Source organism: Saccopteryx bilineata, chromosome 2 (assembly GCF_036850765.1).
Source record: "Saccopteryx bilineata isolate mSacBil1 chromosome 2, mSacBil1_pri_phased_curated, whole genome shotgun sequence".
Taxonomy (NCBI): Eukaryota; Metazoa; Chordata; class Mammalia; order Chiroptera; family Emballonuridae; genus Saccopteryx; species Saccopteryx bilineata.
This window is the reverse complement of record NC_089491.1, coordinates 352,376,324-352,392,393: the sequence shown is the minus strand read 5'-3', so window position 1 is coordinate 352,392,393 and position 16,070 is coordinate 352,376,324. Positions and strand designations below refer to the sequence as shown.

Here is a 16,070-nt window from a genome sequence, read left to right as displayed (position 1 = left end):
GGGCCAGGCAGCTGTGATGGTGGCCGTGGATACTGGCTTTACACACAGGAATTCACCCCCACTAAAAAATGTAGAATTTCACCAGTGTTCATCCTATCTATAAAAGCCATCACTAAATTGCTCAAGTCCAAAACACAGGCATCTTCCTCAGAGACGAATTTAACAATGGGCACATGGGGCGCACACCCTGGGCCCCGACTTCTGAAGGGCCCCACAAAACCCCAACTTTACACTTTTTTCTAATGACATCAAATTTGGTTTCATAATGTGCAATTTTAATATTAATAGTACATAATATTTTTTATACTTAAATATATGGTTAATATGTATTTTTATTTTTGCTATCTTTTTAAAAAGGGGTCCAATATTTTCTTTAGTGCCCAGGGCCTCAACCGACCTTAATCCACCTCTGATCTTTCTTGATTCTCTATTTTCCTTTTCCACATCCAACGCATTAAGTTCCTTCAATTCTCTTTTACAAAATACTTTTAAGTTGACTTTTCACCTCTACTGCTTCACTTCTAAGTTCAGCTTCAGACTGCATCTTTCACTTGGTCTACTGAAATAACCTCCCTACTTGACCCACTGTTTCCACTCTTGCCCACCTGACTGTTGGTCAAGTAAGTTTGTAAATATGATACAGTATATATGTTTGCTCGCTTATAGTTTGCATTGGGTGTGGGGGACAGGCTGTAAGCAGGCGGGTCCTTATAACCAAAGGCTTAGTCTTAAAACTAAGCCTTTCTCACCCATTTAATACTAAGATCTTTTCAAAACTAAGCTTTGCCCCACGCTTGACTGTTGCATGATGTGGGGTGGTGCACTCTTTTTATTTATTTATTTATTTATTTATTTTTTACAGAGACCAAGAGTGAGTCAGAGAGAGGGATAGACAGGGACAGACAAACAGGAACGGAGAGAGATGAGAAGCATCAATCATTAGTTTTTCATTGTGTGTTGCAACACCTTAGTTGTTCATCGATTGCCTCGAATATGTGCCCTGACCGCGGGCCTTCAGCAGAGCGAGTAAGCCCTTGCCGGAGCCAGCGACCTTGGGTTCAAGCTGGTGGGCTTTTGCTCAAACCAGATGAGCCTGTGCTCAAGCTGGCGACCCTGGGGTCTCGAACCTGGGTCCTCTACATCCCAGTCTGACACTCCATCCACTGCGCCACTGCCTGGTCAGGCGGGTGGTGCACTCTTATGAGGAGTCCCATCATGCCTCAGATAAGTGACTTTGTATCAGAGACTTCCTTGTTTGTATATTGGATTAAAGGTTTTGATTTCTACACTATAAAATGGGGCAGAAGAGCCCATGCCGGAGGAGAGGAGAGCAGAGAAAGGCCACGTGGAGGGGAGGAGGAGCAGCCAAGATGGCAGAGTGGTGAAGGAGAAGCCAGTTTGTGCAGAGTTTGTGTGGAGAGAAGGAGATGGGGAACAGAGATGAATAAGGCTGGTGAGGTAGAAACCGCTGATTCTAGGAAACTCGGATTGAGTCAGTGGCTTTGGGAGCCCTGAATGGAAAGGGAAGTGTTTTCCCATGTGTATATTTCTTGTCAACCGGGTGCAAGCTAGGATTAAAGGTAATGGCCCACCAGTTCTTGGCTCTGTTGTTTAATCACCGTCTGTCTGAATCAAATGTGAACGTGCATCGGCCAGGTTGCTGTGATGGTGGCTGTGGCTACTGGCCATACACTGACGAAAGTTTATTTTCTGTTAAGTAAATAGAATGATCTTTTAGAAATGTAAATACGATGATGACACTTTTTAGCTGAACAGTATCAGCCTAAAATAAAGGTGAGGCCCTGGCCGGTTGGCTCAGGGGTAGAGCGTCGGCCTGGCGTGCAGGTGTCCCGGGTTCCATTCCCCGCCAGGGCACACAGGAGAAGCGCCCATCTGCTTCTCCACCCCTCCCCCTCTCCTTCCTCTCTGTCTCTCTCTTCCCCTCCCGCAGCCAAGGCTCCATTGGAGCAAAGTTGGCCCAGGCGCTGAAGATGGCTCTGTGGCCTCTGCCTCAGGCGCTAGAGTGGCTCTGGTTGCAACAGAGCACCGCCCCAGATGGGCAGAGCATCACCCCCTGGTGGGCGTGCCAGGTGGATCTTGGTTGGGCGCATGTGGAAGTCTGTCTGACTGCCTCCCCGTTTCCAACTTCAGAAAAATACAAACAAAAAAAAATTAAATAAGTAAATAAATAAATAAAATAAAGTTGAAACTCCTCATAATTCTATACAAGGCCATAGTCCACCTGGCTACTGCTTACCTCTCCTAATTAGATTTCTATAACTTTACACTTAGTTCACTTTGCTTAAACGATAGTGTTTTTCTCCTTCCTCAAAATTCATTCCCTTCTTAGAGTCTTTGTACTTACTGAGAGTTTCTTCAATGCTTCGATAAATATCATTATTATGTAGAAATGTAACTGAGAAAACAACACCCCGATATCTTCATCTTTTCCTTAGGAGAGGTAGAATCAGGTAAGGAGGGAATCAGGCGTGGTCCACAAACCAAGATCAGATTGACAAATTTATCCGCCGCGCCCCTCATTTATTTACATTGGCTCCAGGGCTACCCACCACCCTCAGCCAGTTTAGGCTCCCGGAAGGTAAACATATTTACAAGGGCGGGGCCGAAGGCGGGTTTGGAATGGGTGAGTGGACAGCTAAAAGTGATTGGCAGCTGCCATATCCACGTGCTTTGAGCTTTCAACCAGCTGTCGCGAGAATTCGATGTAAACAGACCAGTCCCCGGGTTTTAGGATTCCCAGCCTGTGATGCTCAGTTAAGGTGCACAGAGTCTGGGACATGATGATTTTTGACAAAGCCAAGTGGTGCTCTTTGCAATGGAATATAGACACGTTCGTAATTCCTCTTCACCTATCTGCATTTGCAACCGAACCTGACACCTCCGTTTTTCCTAAATTTACATACTATTTTGTTTTTCCTCAAGCCCCAGTGTATTGGCTAATTTAGGAGGCGGGTCCGCCCCTTTCCTATTTGCTGGTTGGCGAAACTGACCTCTAAAGGCGGTGCCCGGCTGTGGCAAGTTTGCTTCTGGGATTGGCTAGAAAGGTAGTTCCGCTGAGGCGTGGTAGGAAGTGGTAGCCGTCAATCACGAGGGGGGAGACTCCAAACAGTGAGCCTTGAGCTGGAGAACAGCGTTTACCGGCGGGGCGGCCGGTGAGAGGGCTGGTTGGGCTGTGGCTTTGGGGAGGCTTGGAGAGGCCGAGGGGCAAGCAGCGTGAGGGGAGAGGGCTTGACTGGCAGGAATTCGGCGTGGCAGAGCTGTCGAGATTGGAGGGGGAGGGGAGAAAGAAAGGGCAAGGGGCCAGAGGGCGGCCGGGGGCAGCGGTGGCTTGGTGTTGGAGGTTAAGTAGATAGCAATGTGCTAGTGCCTTTCAGGAGAGTGGGGCCTGAGAGACTGGTCAGGGTCCTCATCAGGAGACATGGCCTTCATAGGATAGTTCTTGGGAGGCTGTGTTTTGGAAATAAAGGGTGGTATAGGAATGAGAGGGCTGAGGGGCTGGAGGTAAGATATCCTTTGAGGAATGAGTGCCTCGGCTGGTTGGAGCAAAGGGTGTTTTGGTTGTGGCAGATGGGACTCATCAGTTTAAAAGTTGTCAGATAAGGTGGTAGAATGCTCCTTACTTAGAAATGAGGTTTGTAGGGGCTTTAGTGATTAGTTCCAGGCTGTGGGCTCTTCTGTGCCCTGTAAGAGATATTTAATTTTGCTGTCAAACCTCCTTTAAACCTTAACCTAGTACACTCCATACTCTTAAAACTTCCCCAATGATTCTGGTGCTTATTAGACATTCAGGGATCACAATTCAGTGATGTGTCAGGAAAGGGTAAGTTAGACTCTAGGGATTAGGTTCCAATAGCAGGGGGATCAATTTTAAAAATTGATTTTTAAAATCTGGCTAAATTATGACCATGTAGTCTATTTTTTTAAAGATGTAATTGATGTATAAAATTATATTAGTTTCAGGTATACAACATAATGATTTGTTATTTGTATATATTGTGAAGAGATCACCACAGTTAGTCTAGTTAACGTCCATCACACACAGGTACAATATGCTTTCTTACCTTACAGATTACCAACAGTTTTAGTTGAGGAGTATTACCCTACTGTTCCACTTGGTCTTGAAATATTGTACCATGTATATTTTCACTTTCTCAACATAAGATTTAAGTGAATTTTTAAATTTTGGCTTACACATTTGTTTTTATAAAGTGATCTTGTGCTAGACTTCCCGTCCACCATCTGGTTCTGTTACCTTCCTAATTTCTGTTAACAGTAGATCAAAGGGTCCAGGAAGAGTCTTTACTAGTTTTGTGGTTCTGAGATTTGGTTCAAATAAAAAAAAAAAAACTCAGTGATTAAATGTTTTTTGTTTGTTTGGTTTTTTATCTTCTACCCTCCTTTTCTGATGTGATAGGAATTGCTGGGAAAGTTTCTTACATTTTAGACACTTTTGACAAGGGATCTTTGGTGAGCAACCATAAACCTTTCTCCCTACTCCCAACAATAATGATCCATTCTTTCTATTTTTTTTTTGTTGTTGTTCTGGAAACAGGTTTTATGAATGACGATATGGCTACAGATTCCCCCAGAAGACCCAGTCGTTGTACTGGTGGAGTCGTGGTTCGCCCCCAGGCTGTCACGTAAGCAAATTTCAGATAACCCTAATAGCTGAAGAACAGATTACTCTCTATTGTAACTAACCTTCAGGGTTTCTTTCTGAACAGTGATTACTTTTGTAGAATCTTTTAATTTTGGCTTTACGGGATGATAAATGTCATTGCCTAGGCCAAATAAAAGGAATAATTGGAGGGTCAAATTGATGTGTTCAACATGTTTACAGAGTACATGAAAAGCACTCAGCTAAATCCTAGAGTAATGTTCTTTCATATTCCAGGTTTAACAATTACTGGATTATTAAATAATGTCTCAGGACCATTATTCAAAAAAAGAAAATGAAATGTAATAGAAAATATAGTTGCGGGTTAGTACTGTTTTGTGTCACACACAGTAAGATATTCATATGTATGCGTATGTTTACTAGAACGTGATATAAAACGTATCTCTTACTCTAAGGTCTCAGTAAAAAAATTTCAAAGTCAGTGTCATAAAGAGTACATTTCTTTATTTCAAGCCTCTTTCACAAAGCATATTTATACTTTCTAGGAGCTTATAATCTAATGTGGTTTAAGATATGTATGCTTGGCCCTGGCTGAGTAGTTCAGTTGGTTAGAGGGTTGTCCGGATACGCCAAGGCTGCGGGTTTGATCTCTGGTCAGGGCACATACAAGAAACAACCAGTGAATGCATGACTAAGTGGAAAAACAAATTGATGTTTCTCTCTCCCTAGTTCTCCCTTCTTCTTTCTCTAGCATCAGTTAATAAATTTAAAAGAATGCTTGAGGCCCTGGCCGGTTGGCTCAGTGGTAGAGCGTCGGCCTGGCGTGCAGAAGTACCGGGTTCGATTCCCGGCCAGAGCACACAGGAGAAGCGCCCATCTGCTTCTCCACCCCTCCCCCTCTCCTTCCTCTCTGTCTCTCTCTTCCCCTCCTGCAGCGAGGCTCCATTGGAGCAAAGATGGCCTGGGCGCTGGGATGGCTACTTGTCCTCTGCCCCAGGCGTTAGAGTGGCTCTGGTCGCAACAGAGCGACGCCCCGGAGGTGCAGAGCATTGCCCCCTGGTGGGCAGAGCGTCGCCCCCTGGTGGGCGTGCCGGGTGGATCCCGGTCGGGCGCATGCGGGAGTCTGTCTGACTGTCTCTCCCCGTTTCCAGCTTCAGAAAAATACAAAAAAAAAAAAAAAGAATGCTTGAAATCAGTATAATCAATAAAATGGGTGCTAGCAAAACACCATGAGAATTCAGAGGGGTACTTTTGTGGGAGTACTTGAGTATTTTAGATCTGAAAAGTTTTTATTAAAGCTGACATTTACAGTGTAGTTAAAAGTCTGAATAGTGTTTGGGCAGTTAGGATCAAGGGTACATTTTAGGCAAAGAGAATAGAGTGAGCAGATGTTGAAAAGGCAAGATATTTCATAAATGAAATAGAGGAAAGTTGACCTATTTGAAGTAGGTTGAGGGTAGACAATTAACACACTGTTGACTGGCAATTTTACACAGAAGTTATCTCATGTCACCCGCTATTTTTTCATAATTGAGTATGAAAGTGAAACAATCTAAATAAACTTCAGTATACTTTATTTATACATAATGAATTTAAATGAAACTTAGTACATATCTGCTACATATTATATTTTATACATATTATATATTTTAGTAATATTTTTGGTATGTTATACTGTATAGCAATCACCTACTTGTAATGGTACGCAACATGTTTTGCAAATATATCTGGTTTCTCTGTGCTTTCCTTTTGAAACACACATTTGACACGTTCTAGTTAGTTGAACACGATGAAGAAAGATTTTTACAATATCCTTGGTATGTATGTTCTGACGGTGGGCATTTAGAAGACAGTCCAAGTTTAGACAGCTCTACACTGTGATTGTTTTGTTTACTGTACCTTTGATTTTGCAGGACGCAGAGGATGCAGAGGACCCAGGTTTGAATTCCCAAGGTGGCCAGCTTGAACATGGGGTCGCTGGCTTGATTGTGGGATCATAGACGTGATCCTGTGGTTGCAGGCTTGAGCCCAAAGGTTGCTGGCTTGAACCCAAAAGATGCTGGCTTGAAGCCCAAGGTCACTGGCTTGAGCCCAAGGTTTCTGGCTTGAACAAGGGGTCACTGACTTTGCCCAAGCTCCCTGGTCAAGACACATATGAGAAAGCAATCAGTGGACAACTAAGGTGCTCTAATGAAGAATTGATGTTTCTCATCTCTCTCCCTTCCTGTTTGTCCCTATCTGTCTCTGTCTCTGGCAAAAAAAAAAAAAAAAAAAAAAAAAAAATCTATTGCCTTCTCAGCATAACAAAAGTATTTGTGTAATATTTTACCACGATATTTTCTTTATTTTGTGCTCCTTCATTTCCCAAGGCTATATGTCTTTGCCAACTGTGGACCATGGCCATAAGTTGAGTATATTATTAGTTCTGATTTAGGTGCCATTTCTTTTTTATTTTCCTTTTTATTAAGTGAGAGGCGGGGAGGCAGAGACAGACTCCTGTATGTGCCCTGACCAGTATCCACCCAGCAAGTCCCCTACCCAGTGATGCTCTACCCATCTGGGGCTGCTACTTGGTTGCTCTTCAGTGAGCTATTTCATATTTCAGTGCCTGAGTTGAGGCCATGGAACCATCCTCAGCACCCGGGGCCAACTTTGCTTGAACCATTTGAGCCATGGCTGTGGGAGGGGAAGAGAGAGAGAGAGAAGCAGATGATGACTTCTACTGTGTTCCCTGACTGGGAATGAAACCTGGGACTTCCCCACATCGGGCTGATGCTCCACCACTGTGCCAACCAGCCACGGTCTAGTTAGGTGCTATTCCACTCTTCATTTTTTAGGTGGGGAAGACCAAAGCAGAGAGAAGTTAAATAAATTGTTCTTGGTAATAGCCAAGAAAAGGAACCTGGATTAAACCCAGGCAGTTTGGCTATGCTGCCTCACTGTATTCAACATTGATTGCTTTTTCTTATGAAGTACACATATAAATACATACATATTTTTTTAGTGAGCAAGAGAGAGACAGGAAGGGAGAGAGATGAGGAGCATCAACTCATAGTTGTGGCACTTTAGTTGTTCATTGATTACTCATGAGTGTCTTGATCAGTGGGCTCCAGCCAAGTTCGTAACCCCATGCTCAAGCCAGCGACCTTTGACTCAAACCAGAGGCCATGGGGTCAAGTTGCTGACCTCACGCTCAAGCCTATGGCCCTGTGCTCAAGCTGGTGACCTTAGGGTTTTGAACCTGGGACTTCAGCATCCCAGGCTGATGCTCTATCCACTGCACTACCACCAGTCAGACAATTTTTGTGTCTTTAAAAAAAATTTTTTTTAATTTTATTTATTCATTTTAGAGAGGAGAGAGAAAGGGAGAGAGAGAGAGGAGATAGAGACAGAGAGAGAAGGTGGGGAGGAGCTGGAAGCATCAACTCCCATATGTGCCTTGACCATGCAAGCCCAGGGTTTCAAATCGGCGACCTCAGCTTTTCCAGGTCGAATCTTTATCCACTGCGCCACTACAGGTCAGGCATTTGTGTCTTTTTAAAAAAGAAAAAGTTCAACTCATTCAGTATTTTTTTTTTTTTTTGTATTTTTCTGAAGCTGGAAATGGGGAGAGACAGTCAGACAGACTCCCGCATGCACCCGACCGGGATCCACCCGGCACGCCCATCAGGGGGCGACGCTCTGCCAGCCACTCCAGCGCCTGGGGCAGAGGCCAAGGAGCCATCCCCAGTGCCGGGGCCATCTTTGCTCCAGTGGAGCCTTGGCTGCGGGAGGGGAAGAGAGAGACAGAGAGGAAGGAGAGGGGGAGGGGTGGAGAAGCATATGTGCGCTTCTCCTGTGTGCCCTGGCTGGGAATCGAACCCAGGACTTTTGCACGCCAGGCCAACGCTCTACCACTGAGCCAACCGGCCAGGGCCTCATTCAGTATTTTAACAATACTTGAGCATCTATTCCATGTCTCAGTACTTACTGGCTTATAGATTCTGGAGATACAAGATAAATATGAAAGATGAATTCCTTTCTGTAATTGAGTTTATATTTCAGTGGGGGAAGCAGTAAGTAAAGTAACTACAGACTCAAATCAGTGTAGTGTGTTGACAGAGAATAATGATGGGAATTATGATTTAAGGCTATCAGAGAAGGCTTCTCTGAGGAGGTAACACTTTATTTTTTTATTTTATTTTTTAAGTGAGAGAAAGAGAGAGAGGGACAAATTGGGACAGACAGGCAGGAAGGGAGAGATGAGAAGCATCAATGGGGTTTTGAACCTGGGTCCTGTGCATCCCAAGTCGATGCTGTATCCATTGTGCCACCACCTGGTCAGGCATTAGGAGGTAACACTTTATTTTTTTATTTTTTTATTTTTTCATTTTTCTGAAGCTGGAAACAGGGAGAGACAGTCAGACAGACTCCCGCATGCGCCCGACCGGGATCCACCCGGCATGCCCACCAGGGGCAATGCTCTGCCCACCAGGGGGCGATGCTCTGCCCACCCTGGGCGTTGCCATGTTGCAACCAGAGCCACTCTAGCGCCTGGGGCAGAGGCCAAGGAGCCATCCCCAGCGCCCGGGCCATCTTTGCTCCAATGGAGTCTCGGCTGCGGGAGGGGAAGAGAGAGACAGAGAGGAAAGCGCGGCGGAGGGGTGGAGAAGCAAATGGGCGCTTCTCCTGTGTGCCCTGGCCGGGAATCGAACCCGGGTCCTCCGCACGCTAGGCCGACGTTCTACCGCTGAGCCAACCGGCCAGGGCTAGGAGGTAACACTTCAGATGGAGATCTGAAAGAGAAGGCAGAGTATGGGAAGGGATTTAGGCTGAAAGCTGGGGTAAAGGTCTTGATTAAAAGAAGAGCTTGGTGTAATCTAGGAATGGAGGTTGCTTATGACCTAAGCAAAGTAAAGGGAGTGGCATAAAAATGAGATTGGAGAGGTAGGCCTAATCAAAAAAAATTTTTTTTTGGCATAATCAGTTTCATAGGTATGTAAGGTGTTTTTTTAAAAATAAGATTTAGGACAATTCATATTATTTTATTTTATTTTTTTTCTTTAGTGATAGGATGGGAGATAGGTAGACTACTGCATGCGCTTTGACCGGAATCCACCTGGAAACCTCCCTCTGGGGTGGATGTTCTGCCCAACTGGGGCCATGCTTCTAACCTAGCTATTTTCAGTGCCTGAGGCAGAAGCTCCAAGGAGCCATCCTGAGTGCCTGGGGCCAACTCACTTGAACCATTCGAGCCATGACTGTGGGAAAGGAAGAGAGAGATAGAGAGAAAAGAAGGAGGGGGAGGGGTAGAGATGTAGATGGTTGCTTCTCTTTTATGCTGTGACTGGGAATTGAATCAGGGACATCCACATGCCAGGCAGACGTTCTACCACTGAGCAAACCAGCCAGGGCCATGTTATTCTTAAATTTAATTTTTCACATCTCTGAAGTGATTTTGATTTAGTATTTTGAAGAATTGTTTTCCTCCACTTGCTGATATCCATATACTTCCAATTTAAAATATCTTAGTATTTTTGTACATTTTTATACTTTTCCCTTCTTTTGTATATGGCAAGAGTTACTTGTGGGAAAATACAAATTAATTTTTCTTTATACAGGTAAGAAACTAGGTTCATAGCCAATTTAAAGAGAAGGTCACTAAATACTGAGTCATCAGCAACAGTTGTTCTTGCTGTAACTAGGGCATTCTGCTCTGACTCAAGGTGAAGGTCCTGCCTTAGCCAAGTCTTTTGTCATCGCTCCTTAAGGTATGAGTTAGAGATCATCTATGTCAAATTAAGAGAGCATGACTTTTCAGAAGAGATAATGTTAAAAGTGTTAAGATCTCGCCTGACCTGTGGTGGCGCAGTGGATAAAGCGTCGACCTGGAACACTGAGGTTGCTGGTTCGAAACCCTGCACTTGCCTGGTCAAGGCACATATGGGAGTTGATGCTTCCTGCTCCTCCCCCCTTTCTCTCTCTCTCTCTCTCTCTCTCTCTCTCTCTCTCTCTCTCCCCTCTCTAAAATGAATAAATAAAAAAAGAAAAAAATGCCTATAACTTTGAAAAAAAAAAGTGTTAAGATCTCATTTGCATTTAGTAACATACAATGAAACTAGAAAGGTTAGCAGAATTATCAAGTGATATGAGTTGATCTTTTTCATCTTTTTTTTAAAAAAAAAATTTTTTTTTTAATTTATTCATTGTTATAAAGCAGTGGTAGTCAACCTGGTCCCTACCGCCCACTACTGGGCATTCCAGCTTTCATGGTAGGCGGTAGCGGAGCAACCAAAGTATAAATAAAAAGATAGATTTAACTATGTAAGTTGTTTTATAAAGATTTATTCTGCCAAACTTAGCGAAAAACCGACATAAAGTACTTGGTAAGTAATTATTATTATATGCTTTAACTTGCTGTAACTCTGCTTTATACATTTTATAAAGTAAAGTTACTTCCCTACTTTATAAGTCACCATTACTGTGGAATGAGTGGACGGTTAGAAAATTTTACTACTAACAGATACAAAAGTGGGCGGTAGGTATACAAAAGTTGACTACCCCTGTTATAGAGGATAAAGAGAATGAGAGAGAGAGAGAGAAAGAGAGAGAGAAAGGAGGGAGGAGCAGGAAGCATCAACTCCCATATGTGCCTTGACCAGACAAGTGCAGGGTTTTGAACCAGCGACCTCAGCATTCCAGGTTGATGATTTATCCACTGCGCCACTACAGGTCAGGCTTTGTCCCTTTTAAAAAAATATTTTGGGTGACTTTTTTTTGTGTGTGTGGCAGAGCCAGAGCCAGTGAGAGGGACAGATTGGGACAGACAGGAAGGGAGAGAGATGAGAAACATCAATTCTTTGTTGTGGTTCCTTAGTTGTTCATTGATTGATTTCTCATATGTGCCTTAACGGGAGGGGTGGCATTCAGCAGACCGAGTGATCCCTTGCTCAAGCCAGCAACCTTGGGCTCAAGCTGATGAGCCTTGCTCAAACCCGATGAGCCTGCGCTCAAGCTGGCAACCTCAGGGTCTTGAACCTGGGTCCTCCACATCCCTGTCTGACACTCTATCCACCGCGCCACCGCCTGGTCAGGCTTGGGTGACTTTCTTAGAGCTTATAGAAAAAGCTTTTCTATGTTTGTCCTAAGCTGTCATGATAAATTTTATCCCATTTCATACCTTTTCAGGGAGCAGTCATACATGGAAAGTGTTGTGACTTTTCTACAGGATGTTGTGCCACAGGTAAGTGTCTCATGGTTTCAGAAATAATAGGTTTTACTATTGACCAGGGAACCTTTGAACTATCCTAAACTTGATGCTTGTATCATTCACTGCAAAAAGATTGGCTGCTTTAGAATCTTCAACATTGGTAGCGTGGGACTATACTCCTTATTAGATGTGCCTTAGTTTTGTGGTTAACAGTGGCACAATTATTATTCTTAGGGCTTGCTCTCCCAAGAGGAATCAAGGTGAGATGTTAGTTTAGTTGAGAGATGGGACTTGGGACTGTTTGGTTGGGTTCTGTTTCCAAAATCTTTCTCTTGCCCTGGTTAAATGTTGCCTGTCTGAAGTGAGACAAGTAATATCTGCTTTCCAGTTCATTAACTAGATATTATGTTAGCTAAATACTATACTGAGCACATATTGAGCAGTATTTTTATGCTACGTAGAGTATGACTTGTTCCTTTTTTTTTTTTTTTTTTTTTTTTTATTTTTTTTTATGAAGCTGGAAACGGGGAGAGACAGTCAGACAGACTCCCGCATGCACCCGACCGGGATCCACCCGGCACGCCCACCAGGGGGCGATGCTCTGCCCCTCCGGGGGCGTTGCTCCGTTGCAACCAGAGCCACTCCAGTGCCTGGGGCAGAGGCCAAGGAGCCATCCCCAGCGCCCGGGCCATCTTTGCTCCAATGGAGCCTCGCTGTGGGAGGGGAAGAGAGAGACAGAGAGGAAGGAGAGGGGGAGAGGTGGAGAAGCAGATGGGCGCCTCACCTGTGTGCCCTGGCTGGGAATCGAACCCGGGACTTCCGCACGCCAGGCCAACGCTCTACCACTGAGCCAACCAGCCAGGGCATGACTTGTTTCTTTAACTTGTGAGAGAGTAAGCCCCTTACTGTTGCCTGTGTATACATGTGAGAAAGATTGAGAGCTGCACTCCTGAGATTATTTCTTGTGCACTGTTGCCCATACTTAACATAAGTATCACTTGGCACGCTTGTTAAAGACAGTAATTCCTAGGCCTCTCTCGCAGAGTTTGACTCAGTGGAATTGAGGTGGCATCTAGTAACTTGTGTCCGTAGTAAGAATCTCAGATGATTCTTGTGAAACTAACTTTGGGAAGCACTGTTGAGTGGGACTGCTGAAAGGGAAAGTTTCTGTTTTCTCCTTGTGGTGATGTCACTGGTCCCTTACTGATAGCATATCTGTAACTGTACTGTTCAAAAAGTAGATGCATAGCCCTGCTAGATAGCTCAGTTGGTTAGAGCGTTGTCCCAGTGTGCAGAGGTTACTGGTTCAATCCCTGGTCAGGGCACATACAGGAACAGATTGATGTTTCATGTGTAGATTCAGTGTCCCAGTTTGATGAGATTGTCCTGGAAAACTCTAGAATCCAGATTACAGTTGTATTAAACAGAGTATTCATCAAATAAGGGAAAGTACCAAGGAGTGTTGGTATTTCTTCATTATGTCCAGTCAGCTTTAATGCAAACAGGTTACAATGACAGGGTCTGCAGGTTGGCAGGACATGTGAGGAGCAAAACATACTTTTCTTTCTTGGACCTTGGTTAATAAGGGAAGTCAAATCTCTTGAAACAGCCAGAGATAATAGCAACATATCAGTTAGTGTTGCACAGGATAGTACAGACTGAATAATTGCAAAGGTAATGCATAGCAGAGAAAGAGTGGAAGAGTTAAGTTCCAGCAGTCATTGCAAGTAGCATTAATTGAAGTGAATGGAAAGGGTGGGTGTTTGAGGCTGAAGGCAACTAGTTAGCTGGGTAAGGCAGGCAACAGAGTTGCTGTGGCTGGGGAGCATCCCATATTCTGCAGATAATGCCAGGCTTCAGTCTTCTATAAACTGCTCCTTTCTCGTAAGCCCAGAGACCTGGCATGAGGCTAGTTCCTATGAAGGGGCATTTACAAATTCTTGTAGCTGGCCTGCCCGTAGATTGAATCTTTATCAAAGTCTTACAAAAGTACCTTTTGTGCTTGTGGAAATCCTGCATAGCAGGCAGCTGGAGGAGAAAGGCTGTGGTCAGCTTTGAGGGAGTAGTAGGAGACTTTGCTAGAGAAACAAGAATACTAGATTGAGTAATAGATTGAAAATACAGGGGATGCTAAACTGGATAGGGCAAAAATGCTGGAAGGTAAATTAGTTTTAATGAACATTATACATTAGAAAAGGATTAAGGCGATCGAATATTTGGATCAGGAATAACTGTGCAAGTAACGTTGTAGTCATGGATCAAAGAATTATAATATTCATTCAAGAAATTTATGTTATGCAAGTCATTATTCTAATTACCATAGAAAGAAGGAAATATTGAGGTAACAGATGTTTGCTTGAGCACCCACTTACAGACGGCACTGTGTCAAGTTGAAGGGATGCTTTGTGCTCATCCTGAAGGCTTCATGGTCTAGGGAAACAGGTGGCATACTATGTCTGCAAAGGGCCAGATAAGCTTTTGCAGTTCACGTAATCTCTGTAGCAGCTACTCAGCACTGTTTTCCTTGTGAAGCAAAGAGCAGGACTGTATTAAAATAAAACATTAACACAGGTTTTAGGCCAGATTTGGTGACTGATGGTCTCATTTTTAAAAAATGTAAATATTATGTTCCAATTTTCGTTTATATTCAATATGATTTTGTGTGGTCCTCAGGTGTATAGCATAGTCTGTTTTTCTACATCTAATCCAGAATTTCCCATTGGTACTTGTGGTCAGACCTATAGAAAATGATGTTGTTTTGGCCTGACTGGTGGTGGAACAGTGGATCAAGCATCAACCTAGAATGCTGAGGTTGCTGGTTCAAAACCCTAGGCTTGCCCGGTCAAGGCACATATGGGAGTTGATGCTTCCTGCTCCCCCCCTCTCTCTTATCTCTAAAATGAATAAATAAATAAATAAAATAAAAAAGAAAATGATGTTGTTTTGCTGAGGATATAATGTTCCAAGTCCTGCTCTATTATGGGAATCATCAAATTCATGGAGCCTGGAAATTATTCTTGGGGTCTTTAAATACCCCCCAAAAGGAGAAATTGGGTTAGACTGGTATCAGCTTCTTCAGCTGCACAAATAGAGTGAATTTCCATTGTATTCAACAGATGCCATTGATGGCTGATAGAAGCCCTAAGCTGTGCCCTTTGATCTAACAATTGTACTTATGAAAAGTTATTTAAAAAATACTTTAACAACCTGACCAGGCAGTAGCACAGTGGATAGATTGTCGGCCTGGGATGCAGAGGACCCAGGTTTGAAACCCTGAGGTGGTTGGTTTGAGCGCAGGCTCATCTGACTTGAGCGCAGGGTCACTGGCTTGAGGGTGGGATCATACACATGACCCTATTGTCGCTGGCTTGTACCCAAGGTCACAGCCCTGAGCAAGGGGTCACTTGCTCTGCTGTAGTCCCCTAGTCAAGGCACATATGAGAAAGCAATCAGTGAACAACTAAGGTGCCACAACAGAGATTTGATGCTTCTCATCTCTCTGTCCCTATCTGTTCCTCTCTCTGTCCCTCTCTTTCTGTCTCTGTCATAACTAATAATAATAATTTAACAAAAAAGTTAAAACTCAGATCTTTTCATTTCAGTGTTTTTGAAAAGTTTACATTTTCAGTGTAAAGAATTGTAGTCCGTCCAAATGTCAACAGCAGTCACAAATTATGTTATGTCATGCCTATAGAATAATTTCTTATTAAAAATTATACTTTTGATAGCACACAATGGAAGTTATTTTCTCTACAGTGAAAAAATGAATCAACACAACATATCTAAGGTGATCATAGCTGTGTGTTTGTTTTTTTTTTTTTTTTTGTATTTTTCTGAAGCTGGAAATGGGGAGAGACAGACAGACTCCTGCATGCGCCCGACTGGGATCCACCCGGCATGCCCACCAGGGGGTGACGCTCTTCCCACCAGGGGGCAATGCTCTGCCCTTCTGGGGCATTGCTCTGTTGCGACCAGAGCCACTCTTGCACCTGGGGCAGAGGCCAAGGAGCCATCCCCAGCGCCCAGGCCATCTTTGCTCCAATGGAGCCTTGGCTGTGGGAGGGGAAGAGAGAGACAGAGAGGAAGGAGAGGGGGAGGGGTGGAGAAGCAGATGGGCGCTTCTCCTGTGTGCCCTGGCCGGGAATCGAACCCGGGACTTCTGCACGCCAGGCCGACGCTCTACCACTGAGCCAACCGGCCAGGGCCTTGTGTGTTTTTTAAAAAAAATATTTATTGATTTTA

The 16,070-nt window shown here is 44.0% G+C and overlaps 1 protein-coding gene and 1 long non-coding RNA gene across 7 annotated transcripts in view; one reads left to right on the top strand and one right to left on the bottom strand.

Moving 5' to 3' along the window:
- The window catches only part of LOC136326582 (uncharacterized), a 57,085-nt gene extending 54,512 nt beyond the window's left edge, over window positions 1–2,573 (bottom strand). The window contains exon 1 of the long non-coding RNA XR_010729476.1: window positions 2,366–2,573. This is a non-coding gene — a long non-coding RNA (uncharacterized lncRNA). The remainder of the gene's footprint in view (window positions 1–2,365) is intronic.
- A 511-nt stretch (window positions 2,574–3,084) lies between these two features.
- BCAS3 (BCAS3 microtubule associated cell migration factor) overlaps window positions 3,085–16,070 on the top strand; it is a 633,266-nt gene continuing 620,280 nt past the window's right edge. For all 6 annotated transcript variants that reach the window (XM_066262741.1, XM_066262742.1, XM_066262738.1 and 3 more), the window contains exons 1-3: window positions 3,085–3,173; window positions 4,574–4,661; window positions 11,807–11,861. In XM_066262741.1, the coding sequence (XP_066118838.1) occupies window positions 4,579–4,661; window positions 11,807–11,861 (138 nt within the window). In that variant the 5' untranslated portion in view covers window positions 3,085–3,173; window positions 4,574–4,578. The remainder of the gene's footprint in view (window positions 3,174–4,573; window positions 4,662–11,806; window positions 11,862–16,070) is intronic.